Source organism: Schistocerca americana, chromosome 1 (genome assembly GCF_021461395.2).
Source record: "Schistocerca americana isolate TAMUIC-IGC-003095 chromosome 1, iqSchAmer2.1, whole genome shotgun sequence".
NCBI lineage: Eukaryota > Metazoa > Arthropoda > Insecta > Orthoptera > Acrididae > Schistocerca > Schistocerca americana.
The window spans coordinates 705278708-705295872 of record NC_060119.1 but is presented as its reverse complement, the minus strand read 5'-3'; the positions used below and the strand labels follow the sequence as shown (position 1 = coordinate 705295872).

General features: G+C 38.9%; 1 protein-coding gene across 4 annotated transcripts in view; it reads right to left on the bottom strand.

Annotated features, from left to right (window-relative positions):
- LOC124609767 (tumor susceptibility gene 101 protein) overlaps window positions 1-17165 on the bottom strand; it is a 155401-nt gene that overhangs the window by 20592 nt on the left and 117644 nt on the right. For all 4 annotated transcript variants that reach the window (XM_047140099.1, XM_047140100.1, XM_047140101.1 and 1 more), the window contains one exon: window positions 13908-14041. In XM_047140099.1, coding sequence (XP_046996055.1) covers window positions 13908-14041 — 134 coding nt within the window. The remainder of the gene's footprint in view (window positions 1-13907; window positions 14042-17165) is intronic.

Sequence of the window (17165 nt, the reverse complement as noted above, 5' to 3'; positions counted from 1 at the left end):
CACTGGTAACGCTGGAATTCAATATGGTGTTGGCCCACCCTTAGGCTTGATGACAACTTCCACTCTTGCAGGCATATGTTCAATCAGGTGCTGGAAGGTTTCTTGGGGAATGGCAGCCAATTCATCACGGAGTGCTGCGCACTGAGGAGAGGTATTGATGCCTGTCAGTGAGGCCTGACGTGAAGTTGGCATACCAAAACATCCCACAGGTGTCGTACAGGATTCAGGTCACGACTCTGTGCAGGCCAGTCCTTTATAGGGATGTTGTTGTTGTGTGACCACTCATCCACAGGCAAGTGCATTATGAACAGGTGCTTTATCATGTTGAAAGATGCAATCGCCACCCCCAAATTGCTCTTCAACAGTGGGAAGCAAGAAGGTGCTCAAAACATAAATGTAGGCCTGTACTGTGATAATGCCATGCGAAACAACAAGGGGTGCAAGCCCCCTTCATGAAAAACACGACCACACCATAACAGCACTGCCTCTGAATTTTACTGTTGTCACTACACATGCTGGCAGATGATATTCACTGGGCATTGGCCATACTCACACCCCGCCATCGCATTGTCACCATCGCATTGCCACATTGTGTACTGTGATTTGTCACTCCACACAACATTTTTCCGCTGTTCAGTCATCCAATGTTTACGCTCCTTACACCAAGCGAGGTGCCATTTGGCATTTACCGGCGTGATGTGTGGCTCATGAGTAGCCACTTGACCATGAAATCCAAGTTTTCTCACCTCCCACCTAACTGTCATAGTACTTGCAGTGGATCCTGATGCAGTTTGGAATTCCTGTGTGATGGTCTGGATAGATGTCTGCCTATTACACATTACGACCCACTTCAACTGTCAGCGGTCTCTGTCAGTCAACAGATGAGGTCGACCTGTATGCTTTTGTGAGGTGTGTCCCTTCACATTTCCACTACACTATCACATCGGAAACAGTGGACCTGGAGTGTGGAAATCTCTTGTACAGACATGTGACAACACAAGTGAAACCCAATCACCTGGCCATGTTCGAAGTCTGCGAGTTCTGTTGAGTGCCCCATTCTGCTCTCTCACAATGTCTAATGACTACTGAGGTCACTGATATCGAATACGTGGCAGTAGGTGGCAGCACAATGCACCTAATATGAAAAATGTATGTTCCTTATTGTTATTTAAAGTTTTTTCTTGAAACTTTGGTTGGCTGAGTTATGGGAAGGGACCATACAGTGAGGTCATCAGTCCCATCAGATTAGGGAGGGATGGGGAAGGAAGTCAGCCGTGCCTTTTCGAAGGAACCATCCCAGCATTTGCCTGAAGCAATTTAGGGAAATCACAGAAAATCTATACCAGGATGGCTGGACATGGGTTTGAACCATCATTCTCCTCAATGTGAGTCCAGTGCGCTAACCACTGCACCATCTCGCTTGGTTTTGGAACTTTGTAAGCATGTTTTCTTGGGATGGTTTACATCCATTTTCAAGAGTCTGCCAGTTCAGTTTCCTCAGCATCTCTGTGACATGGACAAACTAACCTGTGGCCATTCATGCTGCCCTTTTGTGTATACATTCAGTATCCCCTGTTGGTCCTATTTGGTACAGGTTCCACACACTTGAGCAATACTCTAGGATGGGTAAAGATCTGAACTGAATATTTATGCAGCATCTTTCAGACAGTATTTCATTATTGATAGCTGCATCACTGCAAAAAGTCTGAGTGTACTATCAATATTGTCAACAGTGTCATTAGTTTCCAAAATGAGCAGCAAGGGTCCCAACACACTTGCCTTGAGCATAGAAAAAGTTACTTCTACATTTGTCGACGACACTCCATCCCAGATAACTTTCTGCATCCTCCCTATCAAAAAAACCTCAATCCAGTAATAAATTCTACTTGATACCCCTTACAACTGTACTTTCATTAATAAATGTAGGTGTGGTACCAAGTCAAATGCTTTTCAGGAATAGAGAAATACTGCATCTACCTGACTGCCTTGATCCATGGCTTCCAAGACATCGTGTGAGAAAAGTGTGTTTTGGGTTTCACATGATTAATTTTCTGCTGATTGACAAGAAGAAGATTATTCTATTCAAGACACCTTATTACGTTTGAGCTCAGAATATGATCTAAGACTCTACAACAAATATATGTCAAGAATATCTGATGGTAGTTTTGTGGATCACTTCTGCTACCTTTATGATGGATGATTGTGACCTGTTTTTACGTCCAATTACTGGGCACAGTTTTTTGTCAGAGAGATCTCAGAGCCAAGTCACAAATTCAATGTAGAATCTAATAGGAAATCCACTGGGTTCTGCACTTTTTTACAACTTTAACAATTCTAGCTGTTTTTTGATGACACTGACACTAATATCTATTTCATTCACCTTTTCAGTGGTATGGGAATTAAACTGGGCAATACTCCTGGTTTTTCCTTTGTAAAGGAATATTTGAAAATGGAGTAAAGCATTTCTGCTTATGCTTCGCTATCCACAATTTCAGTTCCCATCTTGTTCCTGAGGTCTGGACTCTACCTTTTGTGCCACTAACAGCCTTTACACAATTACAGAATTTCTTTGGATTCTGTGAAAGATCTTTTGACAGTATTCTGCTACAGCTTGAAGACTTCATGCATTGCTCTCTTGACAGCTAAACACATTTCATTTAGCATCCCCCTATCCATAGTCCTATGCTTTGTTTTACACCTATTATGTGGTAGAGTCTGTTTATTCTGAAGTTTCTTTATAGTGACTGTATACCATGGAGTGAGTGCCTCAAACGTTTTGGTTAGAGGGATGAGTGTAACATCCTGGGTTCTCCCTGGTCACTGTCTCCCCTGGATGGCTAGATCTGCCACCGACACACCATTCACAGTCAAGTGGATGAGAAGTGATAGTGTTTGATGTACAGTCAGTTCCACAAGAAAGTGTATTCCTTTATGTGTATGAAATAAAAGATGCTATTATAAATATATGTTACATGAAAATACATGTTATTACTAACTGTGCAATTACCTAATAGTTAATCCAATCACTGCCATTACCAATTGTAGCTTGGCATCTTTTTAGAATGTGCTTTCCATGAGATTTTCTGCATGTTCTCTAGGTAATGATTTCCATATCATCCCAATTTTATATAACAGCTGCTTCAAAGTATATATTAGCTTTCCCTTAAGCTTCCTCGTAATACATGACCAAATATTTTTGATCAGATCTGCATCCAGAGACACTGCAGGTCAATCCATCATGAACACTCCATTATCTTGTTTACACGCTCTACAGAGATGGCTGCGATGTTCCACATCGTTATCCTCTTGAAGCACTCAGTTTGCCACGTTCAAACGAAATACCTTCTTAATGGATCTCAGAAGTAATTTTTGATAGATAGTGCATGTTTTTGCACTGCCTCATGATGCTTCTGATATTTTACACTCATTTTAAACTGCAACTGACAAAACAAAACATTCAACTCTCACACTGTTTGTCTATACACTATGTAAAAGCACACCAAGCACATTTTTGAGGCCACTACTACAGGTGTAGAGATGTCACGGTGGATGTTACATTTAAAATTACGGCATACATTTTCTTGTGCAGCCGACTGTACTTTTGGTATATCTGGTGCATGACTGTCAGTAGCCCTCACAACACATCCATTCACAGCAGTTTCCAATCGCTTGACAGAAGGTAATTTCTGGCTGCTTATGAACAGCAACTAATTCGTCCTGCACCCAAAAAGCATACACAGTGGGGCTGCATTATGCCTGGTGTCATACCTTGCAAGATATTACACCAATAACTGTAAGCGAAGCTTGCTGACACACTTTTAGTTTATGGGCCCAATATGCTACAAGTATTAACAGTAGCCTTTTAGAACTCAAGTGAGCCAGTCGCTCCTCCTCCTTGCAGAATGGTTGAAGAGGAAAGAAAAGGGGTGAAGGAAAAGGATTGGGGAGGTTTAGGAAAAAGGGTAGAGTTCAGGAAAGTCACCCAGAACCAAGGGGTCAGTGGAGACTTATCAGATGGGATGATAAGAAAGACTGATTGTTGGGGACTGCACTGGATGAGATTTGAAAACCTGAGAGCTTTAAGGTGAAAGATAAGGTAACATGCAAGACAGAGGTTACAGTTAAGACACTGTGTATGAGTTAATAAGAGTGAAAAGCTAAGTGAATTATATGTATGGGAGGCGGATGGCAGGTCAAATAATGAGACGTGGAAAACTAAAATAGAGGGAAGAAAGGAATAGTTACTGTGACAAAATTCTGAGACCGAAGAAATTGATGTAAAGTAAGCCCAGAAGGGTGGTGAGAACCAAGGACATGTAGCGCCAGTTCCTACCTGCGGAGTTCTGAAAAATTGGTGTCTGGGGAAGAGACCAGATGGCATGTGTGGTGAAACAGGCACTGAGGTCATGTTGTACAGCATGCTTTGCAACAGTGTTTTGTGTTTTGCCAGTATACCCATTCATCCTGACTGGGTGGTAGTCATGCCAATGTAAAAGGCCAAATAGAGTTTACATAACAGCTGGTATATGACATGTTGCTTCACAGGTGGCTCTCTCTTTGACAGCATATGCTTTGCCAGTTACAGGGCTGGTGTAGGTGGTTGTAGGAGGGTACATACGGCAGGTCTCACAGCAAGGATGGCCACAGGGGTAGGAGCCACAGGGCATGCAGATGGGTACAGAAGGAGCATACGGTCTGCAAGGATATTGTGGAGATTGGGAGAGCAATGAAAAGCTATTCTAGTTGTAGTGGGCAAAATCTCAGACAGAATGGACCTCATTTCAAGGCACAGTTTTACGAAGTCGTGGCCTTGTCAAAATAGCTGGTTAATAAATTCAAGACCAGGATAATACTGAGAGATAAGTGGTGTGCTCCTACGTTGCATTTTGGAGGGATCAGCAGTACCAGTATTGGATGTGATGGCCCAGGAAATCTGTTTTTGAACTAGGATGGTGGGGTAATTGCATCCAGTGAAGGCTGAGGTGAGAATGGTGGTGCCTTGCTGTAAAGTGTCTGCATCTGAAGAAATACATCTGCCTCAAATGCCAAGGCTGCATGGGAGGGAACATTTGACAGGAAAAGGATGGTAACTGTCAAAATGTAAGTACTGTTGTTTGTCAGTAGATTTAATGTGGACAGCAGTGTGTAGCTGGCCTTTGGTGAGAATGAGATAGACACCAAGTAAAGTGAAATGGGATTTGAAACAGGACCATGTGAAATTTAATTGGGAGAATGTATTTCGAGATTCCAGGAATTTTAACAGGTCAGCCTTACCGTGAGTCCATATGGCAAAGATGTCATCAATATATCTAAACCTAACCAGGGCTGAAGGCTTATGGATCCCAGGAAAGCCCCCTCCAAGTGACCCGTGAGAAGGTTGGCATCTGAAGGCTGTAATCTTGATCTGTTAGTATGTCTGCCCCTTGAAAATGAAGTCGTCGTTGGTAAGTATAAATCTGATTAAGGTTAGCAGGAAGGATGCCATAGGTTTTGAATCAGGTGGGTGCTGACAGAGGAAATGTTCAGCAGCAGACAGACCATGTATGTGGGGGGATTTTGGTCTAGAGGATGAATGAGCATAGGCAGATGGCACACACTGGCAACACACAACATCCTCTTGCAGAGCATGCATGCATTACCACATGACACTCATGACCTCAGTGCCTGTTTCACAACACATGCCATCTGGATTCTTCCCCCAGACACCAGTTTCTCAGAACTCCACGGGTGGGAACTGGCGCTACAACATGTCTTAGTTCTCACCATCCCCCGGGCCTTAATTTACGCTAATTTCTTCAGTCTCAGCATTTGTTCACAGTAAATATTCCTTTCTTCACTGCATTTTAGTTTTCTACATCTTTTTTTGTCATTCCACTCCTAACTCCATCACATACAATGCACTTAGCTTTTTACTCTTATTGACTCACGCACAATCTTTTAGCAGTAATCACTGTCTTGCATGTCATCTTCCACTTTTAAGCTCTCAGGTTTTCAAATCCCATCTGGTGCAGTCCCCAACAATTAATCTTTCCTTCTCATCCCATCTGGTAAGTCTCCCCTGGCCCATAGTTCTGGGTGACTTTACCAAACTCCACTCTTTTTTCCTAAACCTCCCCAGTCCTTTTCCTTCACCACTCGTCCTTCCCCTTCAACCCTTCTGTCAGAAGAAGCGGCCACTCACTACAAAAGTTTGCATACATAATACCATTTTTTTACAAGTGTGTTCTCCTGCCACTGCCTGGTGAGCAGATTTTTATCTTTCCAATTTCATTATATATTTTTTTTTAAATTATTATTTTCGTCAACATAGGTATTTAGTTGAACTGACAGCCTCTAGATTTGTTTAATTTATTGTGTAATCAAAATTTAACGGATTTATTTTTGTACTCATGTAGATGATCTAACACTTTTCCTCACTGAGAGACAATTGCCACTTTTTGCACCATTTAGATATAATTTTGCAATTGGTTTTGATCTTCCAATGACTTCAGCTGATGTTAAATGACAGCATCATTTGCCAACAATCTGAGTGGGCTATTCTGATATTTTAAATCATTTAAATAGATTAGGAATAGCCGAGGGCCTATAACACTTTCTTGGGGAATGCCAAATATCACTTATGATTAATCTGTAATTTTCTGTCTATTACTATGTACTGTAATGTTTCTGAGAAGAAATAATGGATCCAATTGCACAACTGAAGCAATACTCCATATGGGAAACTAATGTGACACAATATGTTGGGTATTTACAGTAACTGTCAATCACAAATGCCAATTTATTATGAAACAGGTTTGCATAACATTTGCAACTTATGAAGATTCTTCAGAATATGTGAGTGTAAGCATCAGAAAATAACACTCGTAGCTTCTGAAAATTCTCAGAAATGGGAACTTATTCACATTGATATACACTAAAATGTGGGATGAATGATTATTTAAATGAGGATACTACTGCTAAAACTGTATGAAGCGTGAGTTTTGATTCAAACATATACTACAGCACAGGATATGTTTTCATCACAATACACACATGAGTTTTGATACAACATTTAAATTTTGTGTCTAGTTTTCGGGCCTAAGTTTTCAAGGTGATTTTTCTAACTTAAGTGATTTTGCTGAGCGAGAAAGGAAATACTGGGAGTCAGCTTGTATAAGTAATACACACATGAACTGCATGGATTTTGGACTTAGGTTCTTTTGTATCACCTTTTTCACTAACGCGCCAAAGATGAACACTGCAGCGTCAGTATATTTCATAAAAACAATGTAAAATGTGGAACATAGCGATTTATGTCCTCCACTTGGGCAGCTAAAAATGCATTCATGATCTCACAATGGCAATTGTGAAAAGAGTACCATTGAAGATTTAACCTGTTCTCTTGTACATGTTGATTACGAAGGACCGTACAACTCTTAATTCTGAAATGCTGATGGAAGGAGAAATTTTTAATAAAAGTTAATAGGTTGCCTTGGAAGCCCTGTCCATGCAATGTACCTAAGATGTGGTGTTGCGAAGTTATATGATGTGAGTTTTGTAAGTCTTGGAAGACCGCTACCAGATGTTGACGAAGCAGTAAGTTTCTCTGACAGCACACTCTACACAGACAATTATTAGAATAACTTTGCGTTAACAAGAAATATTTGAACAACACGCCTAAAAAAGCAGTATCTTTAAATCTGGAAAAAACAATCCAATTGCACAATATTCACTCGGCCTGATGACTGGAAAATGGAAGATAGGTCTGTTACATTCCACACAATTTATGAATATAACAGCACAGGTCGCAAAGCACACCAGCAAATAATATCCAAACCACTGAAAATTGTCTACATATAATGCAAGTGTGCTTGAGACCCATAAGCATGACCAGATGTTACCATATCATTTGCAATAACAGAAGACTATCCAGTGACCTAAGAACTATTCGTCCATTTAACTGATATGCTATATTTCAATTTGCAATTTTTTAAGAAATATTCAGGGAATAAAATGTTATATTGATATACAATAAAAATTGTAAAGGGACTACTTTCGTTGATAGAAAATCCAAAAGGTAAGAAAGACAGACCTCACAAATCACACTTGTGCAATACCGAGAAGCATCTCACAGGAAAAAGCAAATCATGACGAAAGATGTAAAAAGTGTGCCAAACATGACAAGCATACTGACACATCACCACTTGAGTGTAGTGACTGCCCAAATAATCCTAGTTTCTATTTGAAACTCTGGTACAGTTACCCATCATTACCAAACAGAACGATACAAATTATGCTGTAAATTCTTAATATTTATGGAGATCTTACACACGTATAATGTTTCATTTCTTTTTGTAAATACACTACTGGCCATTAAACGATTGGCCGTTAAACGTACAAAATCATGCAGTGTCATTCTGGAACTTCTGCCTCATTTCCGTATCAATATCCACTTTTACTGAAGAAATCTATTTCTTGTATATTCCCTGCTTTGACTGTCCTGTGTACTCTTGTTTCCTTGGTAGGAGAATTCTTTCACTTCTTCCAATTATGTGTTGTTTTCAACTTCAATGTGACATGTTAGCTGCCTGAGCCAATGTGCATTTGTTGTGCTCCTCATTTCACACCATTTTTGTGAGACACACTGTAGCTGCAATGCTCACTTTGATATGCTAGTGCAAAATGCGACACCAAATCAGCCGCTTTGCAAAATCCATGTGATTTGCATGTTTACTTAGTTATATTTACATATATAACCTGACTCCTGGTATTTCTTTTGTCTACAAATAAAATCATGTGAGCCAGGTAAAACTGTTTCAGAAACTTAGGGCCAAAGTACTGGCATAAAATTAAAATGTACTTTTCATGTTGATTTTATCAAAAATTGTTTGGTTGTTGTGATCTATTGAGTAGTGCTATCTTGTAAATTGTAAACATAACCCATGCTTTCCAGGATCATGATACAGTGCATAGTATTATATCATCAATTATAAACTTAATCTGTGTTTTCAGAAACTTTTGCCACAGTAAACTCATTCTACATCAACTGTTCCCTAATTTATGTATTTACATGAAAAAGGCATATTTTTGAGAATTTGAGATGCTTGCAGAGATTTCCTTATGTACAAGTGTTACACAAAATAAATCAGCATTTGTGATTTACAGTTACTATAAACAAGTAACATGATGTGTAACAGTATTTTGCTCTTTTAACAGAAGTGTATACTGTCCATATTTATCGTAAATTAATGCTGATGATGAATTTATTAGTGACCATAACCTGAAAAATGGTTCCGAGAATCAGAGAAATTTGTACCAAGTTTTCCTTTTTTGTAAAGGATACCTCGTATGGCTGTAAATCTCTTTAATTCTAAAAGGCTACTGGTAAATACTTGCAGTGTATCAGAGTCATAAATTTAAAGAGAATCATCAAGCTTAGTTTAAAGTCGCATGTTTACAGTTCTGTAAGGTATTACGCCAAGCACAATGCAGTACCATTATATTTTCTGTTCCGGGCAGGTGGATGAGTTGCTTGCTGTTAGTGAGGAGCTGTAAATTGCCTTCAATACTGGCAAGCAATTAAAATCTGCTGAGACTGGGTGTGTCGGGAGGGCTACAAGAGTAATGTACCAAAGGTACCTCAACTACTATCTTATGCTGAGGGTATTGTCTCTTCTGCAGCAAATACAGGACCCCTCATTCTTGTGTACTTGACTGCAGGGCATGTTTGTGGTAGGTCCAGGCATCCTGTATAGGGGAGACAGGGACCAGAGGGAATTCAATATGTTAAGCCCATTCACTTAAAATACAGGTTTGAGGTGCTGTTATCCACTAAAACTGAAAAAGTGACATTCAGTTAACCTTTTGTGGAACCTCCTGTGTCCTGTGTGAGGGGACAGCAAAAGCAAAGTGGTAGGGTCTATTAATCATTATATTCAAATGTATAGAGAATTATGGTACCCGTCAGAGAAATGGCAGTATGAGATGGGAATGGACATCAGGTGCACTCAGAGATTAAGCCTCAAGGCCTCATTCAATATGTTGAAAAGGTTATTCTGGCAGCCACTGAGGGAACAGAATGCAACCAACTGCAGTCTGTGATGCATGTTGAAGCAAACAATGCTTGTTGTCTGGGCTCTGAGATCATACTTGGATCATTCCAGTGACTACCAGAGAAGATTGAGAATACCCATCAAAGCTCCTAATCTGCAGCAAAGCGCTCAGAACTGATCATGGGCGCCTGGTTCTGAGTCGAGTGGAAGGCCTGAATCAAAGACTGTGAAGATTCTGAGAGAAGCTAGTCTGTGACTTCTTAGACCTACACCAAAGGGTTCAGAACTGTAGGGTCTCCTCTAAATGTGCCAGTTGCACTACACATCAGAGTCAGCTACCCAGGTAGCTGATAGTGTGTGGGGCCCAAACAGGTTTTTTAAAATTTTTTTTAGGTGACTCACCATTCAATCCAGATAATCAAAGCTGTAGGAAATCGAGAAGTATCAGTGTAAGATCCAAAGAAAAGCTCTCCACAGGTAAGAGTATTCAAATTCTAGTAGTTAACTGCCAAACCATTCACAACACAGTGCCAGAGTTTGAATTGCACCTAAAAAGCAATGACATTTACATAAAATAAGTGGCAGTCAAACGAAAATGAGAGAGGTGGGAAAAAGTAAATAAACTGTTTTCACCATAACTGTTAATACATTTATTCCACTTGAGACAAGACATCCACTGCCTCTATGGAAAAATGTTTATGGCTGCCTACGCGGAACCATGATTGTACCTCTTCCCAGCAAAGCTTCTATAATGTAGTCTAATCAATCTTAGCAGTTTATGGACCAGACCAGTGATCTGAAATGATGACTACAATTATTTGTGGGTGAAGTGGTCATCATGATATTATTTTTTGAAGACTGAATATCCTGTGAATAAACTTTGTGTGTCTTTAATGTAGAGGTTTTCATTACCTTCTGCATCTTTATGCCATGTGTCATTGTTGTTTCTTCCACCTTCAGCGACAGTTTCCGACCTCAAAGAAAAGAAGATAGCCTGAATCTCTATCTGCTCCTCTGTCTTCTCACAAAAGTCCATTGACAGAATCACACAGAAGGCATAAACCAGGAAAGGTCTAAGACAGGTTTGCTCACTGTCACCTCTGTAAGTTAATATGTATATTGGCAAGAGAATGAGGGAAGTAAAGGACAATTTCAATATGGGAGTGGTTTATCATGGGCAGAAAATTAACAAGATAAAGCTTGCTAAGACTTAGTAGTAAAGGCCAAAAGTGAACAAGAACTGAGTTGGGCACTTAATGAATAGAATAAGTGCAGGGTCATTGTTATAATATACGCATAAACAAAAAGGAAACTAAGGTAATGATTTGCAACAGATGTACATGATGGGTGGCTAAGTAATAAACTTGAACAGGAGATTAATGAAGATGAGAAAGAATTTTCTTACCTACAAAGTAGAATAGAGAGGACAAAAAGGGGGAAAATGCAATAAAGACACAGTAGCAAGGATTTCACAAGGTGGGATATCTATAAAAAGAAGCAGCTGCTAATATCCAGAAATATGAACCTTGAGACCAGATACGGATTAATGAAAAGCTTTGTTTGAAGCATAACTCTTTATGGGTGTGAAATGTGTACAATAGGGACAAATCAAATAATTGGAAGTGCTTGGAATGGGATTTTACAGGAGACTGTTGCAAATCTTGAGAGACGAAGTATGGAATGAAGAGGTCTAGAGAGGTGAGGTCCCAAATTAACAGGGGAGAAAGTCTAGAGTCATTGCTGAAAATTTTAAGTGAAAATAATGAGGAAGGAACGAATTACAGGGATGGGCATAAAAAAAGTAAAGTCATATGGCGTGAATGGGTGGGAGACCATGAAAGGCAGGTTCAGCCACCTAACTGGGGATCATACAGCCAACCAGTTGCACTTCAAAAGTTTATTCAAATCTTTACCTAGACTTCTTCCTCAAAATGCCCCCCCCCCCCCCCCCCCCCCCAATCACACACACAAACTGAGCTGTTTTGATTCACAGTGCTCTCATCACACAAAATAATCCTACCTGAATACCACAGTTTTTAATAAGACTTCATTGGAAATGAGAGGAGTGGGGGGGGGGGGGGGGGGGGAGTTTTTGTAATATTCACATGCTTTGATGCTCATTCTCTTCTTTTGCCTCCAGTATAAATTCTTGTTCACTGGAAGAAGCTAATGATAGTGAACACTAGCAAACAGCTTTGTGAATGCTCGTTCACCTATGTTCACTTCCATTCATTCTGTTATATGTTGTTGTGGTCTTCAGTCCAGACACTGGTTTGATGCAGCCCTCCATGCTATTCTATCCTGTGCAAGCTTCTTCATCTCTCAGTAACTATTGGAACCTACATCCTCCTGAATCTGCTTAGTGTATTCATCTCTTGGTCTCCCTCTACGATTTTTACTCTCCTCGCTGCCCTCCAATACTAAACTGGTGATCCCTTGATGCCTCAGAACATGTCCTACCAACCAATCCCTCCTTCTAGTCAAGTTGTGCCACAAATTCCTCTTCTCCCCAATTCTATTCAGTAACCTCCTCAATAGTTTCGTGATCTACCCACCTAATCTCCAGCATTCTTCTGTAGCACCACATTTTGAAAGCTTCTATTCTGTTCTTGTCTAAACTAGTTATCGTCCATGTTTCACTTCCATGGATAGCTACACTCCATACAAATAGTTTCAGAAAAGACTTCCTGACACAAATCTATACTCGATGTTAACAAATTTCTCTTCTTCAGAAACGCTTTCTTTGCCACTGCCAGTCTACATTTCATATCCTTTCTACTTGGACCATCATCAGTTATTTTGCTCCTCAAATAGCAAAAGTCATCTACTACTTTAAGTGTCTCATTTCCTAATCTAATTCCCTCAGCATCACCTGATTTAATTAGACTAGATTCCATTATTCTCGTTTTGCTTTTGTCGATGTTCATCTTATATCCTCCTTTCAATACACTGTCCATTCCGTTCAACTGCTCTTCCAGGTCCTTTGCTGTCTCTGACAGAATTACAAAGTCATCGGCAAACCCCTGGTATAAACAAGGCTTTTTACATAATTTTTGCTTCTAGCAGAAATAAATTTTCTGTCAACATCACATAGGTGCAGAACACAGACTTCATGTGTTTTGCATGAGTATGATTCCAGCTTACAGCTTATGCTTGTTTACAAGCCTCTGCCTTGTAGGTATCAACGGCAAACATGTTAAACAGAACTTTTCCAATTGCCGGTTTTATCGTTTAGTGGTCCACTATTAATATTCAAACTATAAATAATATTTTTGATTTACCAGGAAACAAAACATTTTTAATTTATATTGTAAAACCACTGTCTATTGAATATGAATGCAGTATTTCAACAAACCTATGGAATAGACTGGATAGTTCTTTTGTTGGTCATTGTCAGCACTAAAAATTGTGTATGCTTCTGGGGACAACCAATCTATATATGGACTTACCTAAAATAATGCATGCTAGACAATGATGCAATTTGTGATAAAAATGCAAGTTATAACATTGGCAAATCAAAGTGAGCATCAAGTATGCTACCTTTTTACTTAAGTTGTGGACTTAGAAACAGTTTGTTTCTTTTATACACTGAAGTGGCTACCTTTGTTGCAGATATTTAACTTCAGAATTAATGTGTCATTACAAGAGTGTACCCATTATTTTCTCTAAAACATCTGCTTTGAGTGTTAATTGAACAGGGAATAAAATATAAATGATCAAGCATTGATAGCGTTATAGGTCACACTTCCTCCAAATCTAAAAAAAAAAAAAAATGTATAAGTGAGAAGACAAAAGAGCTTTTCTCTGTTGGCACCACTGCACCATGCATTATACACATAACACTAACATTTACATTATTAATATGCAAGTACTTACTGCTTGTAAAGAGGGGCTGTTGTTGTTACAGCTTCATCAACATCAATAGCTTCTTGTTCAGATAATCGAGCAATAGCCTTCTCCAGTTCTTGTTCTTTGTCCTCCAGGACAGTTATGTTCTTATCAAGTTCAACCTGATGAAGTAAACAGATCTTTTATTTACGATTATTTTGCAGGAAATAAAATGGATATTTAGATAATTTAATTTTTCTTTCAAATCATATTATTAGTAATAAATTAACACAATAAATTTTAAATTCTATTCCTTTTATAGTACCACAAGATGTTGCTCATTTGCAAATTTGTACTGGTTCAAATGGCTCTGAGCACTGTTTGACTTAACTTCTGAGGTCATCAGTCCCCTAGAACTTAGAACTACTTAAACTTAACTAACCTAAGGACATCACACACACCCATGCCCGAGGCAGGATTCGAACCTGCGACCATAGTGGTCGCGTGGTTCCAGACTGTAGCGCCTAGAACTGCTCGGCCACCACAGCCAGCAAATTTGTACTATTTTGTGGCGAATTTTTTAATTTAAGTTACTTAGCTTATTGATTTTATGCTTGTTGTTATACAGGCTGTAACAAAACGGCATGGCCATACAATCAGGAAACATTATTCACACATAGAAGAAACAAATATATTAAATGGATATGGGACTGCAAACACTATATTTCCATGTTAGAGCTCATTTTTTACTTCTGTTCACAATCAGTCAGTGTTTGGGCCAGCACTGTTGGTGACTCTGCTTTCTCAGAGAATACTGTACATGCTCTGGTTCTGGTAGAACATGTGCCTTTATGAGCATGACAAAATGTACTTTATACATGATGGAGCTCCTCCTCATTTCTGTGTTAATGTTTGTGGTCTTCTAAATAACAAATTCTGTGATGGATGGATAGGTAGACGTGTACCATTCCTAGCTTCCAAGTTCTCCAGACCAAAACTACTAGAGTTTTATTTGTGCGGGCACTTGAAACTCTTGTGTACAGAACTCCAGTGCAAGACATGCAGAGTCTTCATACCCATATTGTGGAACGCTATGAAACAATACACATTCCTCCAGGAATACATCAGTGCATCAGAAATTCAATGTGAAGGCAAGTTGATGCATGCATCCTTACTAAAGGAGGGCATTTTGAACATTTCAAGTAAGAAACTGTTTCATGCTGGTACGTTCTGTTTCTGTGTGTTTTCAATGATTAATGTGATTATGAAGAGAAGTACAAAATGAGTCCTATGGAAATAAAATGTTTCTGGAGCCATGTCCACATAACATTTTCTTTCTCTATATGTGAGAAATGTTCGCTGAAAGTTTGGTTCTACCTTTTTGCTGCTCCTAATACAGAATGTTTTTGAAAAATTTGTACACATGTAACCACAGTGATTAACAAAAGCTGAAGGGTAATATTATGAATGTAAAACAAACATACATAAATGAATAATAACATCATGAAATCCAACCTTTCCTTTAACAGCACCTACTGAATGGAAAACTCTAATTAATAACATCACTAATTGAAGTTGGATTCAGCAGCCAGAAGTACAACTCAACAAAAGTACCAAGCATTTACATCATAGGCTTACAACAGTTGGACATTTACTTTGTAAATAAAAAGAACACAGGCAAAATCAGTATTTGACTATGAAATATACAGTCTATCTGACCTGTTATATCTGTACTGTGCATTACTTACCTAAGATGCAAACAAAGGAATCCACGCGTTTGGGAACATAGAAGTAGGATAGTGCCTAAAAATTAAATCCACAATGACTGTCACACCAGATCTAAGTTTCTACAAATAACAGGATATGAACCCAGGAGTGACTGATCTGTTCTACATCATCATCATCATATCATCATCATTATCATCAACTGCTCCTGACTCCAGCAAGTTGGGTGTAGTTGGATATGGGTGGATAGAACATCCTAGAAGGAGCTCAAACATATTGGCTTGTTGCAATAACAATTATACATTTATTGCCAATGCCTTTCTCACAAATATCATGAAATTTCCTGTCAGATATTTTCCCTGGTATAGCTGTTTCAAAATACTGTATCAGGATTCTATGTAAAGACATTAGTTCCCTATTACCATGCCAGTATAGTCTTTCAAGCTCTAGCTCTATTATGCCATTTATGCTCCATTCCAGATGAAGCTACTGCCATGTTTCCACATATTAATTTATCCTTCAATTTTTCTTGAAAGCAAGACTGGAGAAACTGCACTTCATTTGCCTGGTGATGATTACTGGTACTGCAGTAACGATGCTGTATCCAAGACAAGTTGCTTTTTGCAAATCTTTAAAATAATAGGAAAGTTTTGTAACACAGTAACTGATGAATAATGTGACAGAACTTGGAAGCTATTTGCTTTCTGTTGGCAATTTCCTGAGAGAGGGTATCACTTGAAGAGACAATATTGTCTACATACTTGAAATTGTCATCTATAAAGATCTTTTCATTTCCAACATTCAAAAGGGTTGTTTTTGGATTTCTGGTCATTTCCACACCAACTCTTTGTTCTACTGATGATCACTCCTATTTTCTGGAATTCAGTTTGCTGAAGATTAATTTGTAAAGAACTTCCGTTTCACCCCATTACACGACACGATCAACGAAAACTGAGGCATTTGTATTACGGTTCTTTTATTTTACTGCTTTTATTACTTCATTCATGATAACAACGAAGAGATGTGGTGACAAGCAACATCCTAATTGAACTCCACTTTAAGTTTTAAACCATTTTCATCATCTTGCGTGGATCTGTATGCACACTTATCATTTCTATACAGTTCTTCAGAACAAAAGATCAACATGTACTTTTTTTGCCACCAACATTTCCACATAAGTTTGCATGGTACACAGTCTCATGCCTCTTCATGTTTAAGAATATGAGTATGATTCACTGGATTTTCACACAGTGTTTTTCAAATAGCATTCTCTCACCAAAAAGGAGATCTATTGTTGATCTGTTAGTTCTATAACCATCCTGTTCCTCCTGCAATTAAGGTTCCATGGATTTCCTCAATCTATTCTCCGGGATGGGCTCATCTTTTTAACCCACGAGACAGAAGGTTTGCGCTTTTGTAGTTTACACATTTCTTTTAGTCACTGTTCTTAAACAGATTGATCATTACCAGTTCCAATCACTGAGTACTCCAGTATCTTGCCACCTTTTATTCACCACTCACACTCCATGTATTCTTTGTTTCCTATGTCTGTCAAATGTCTAACCAGTTCTTTTAATATAT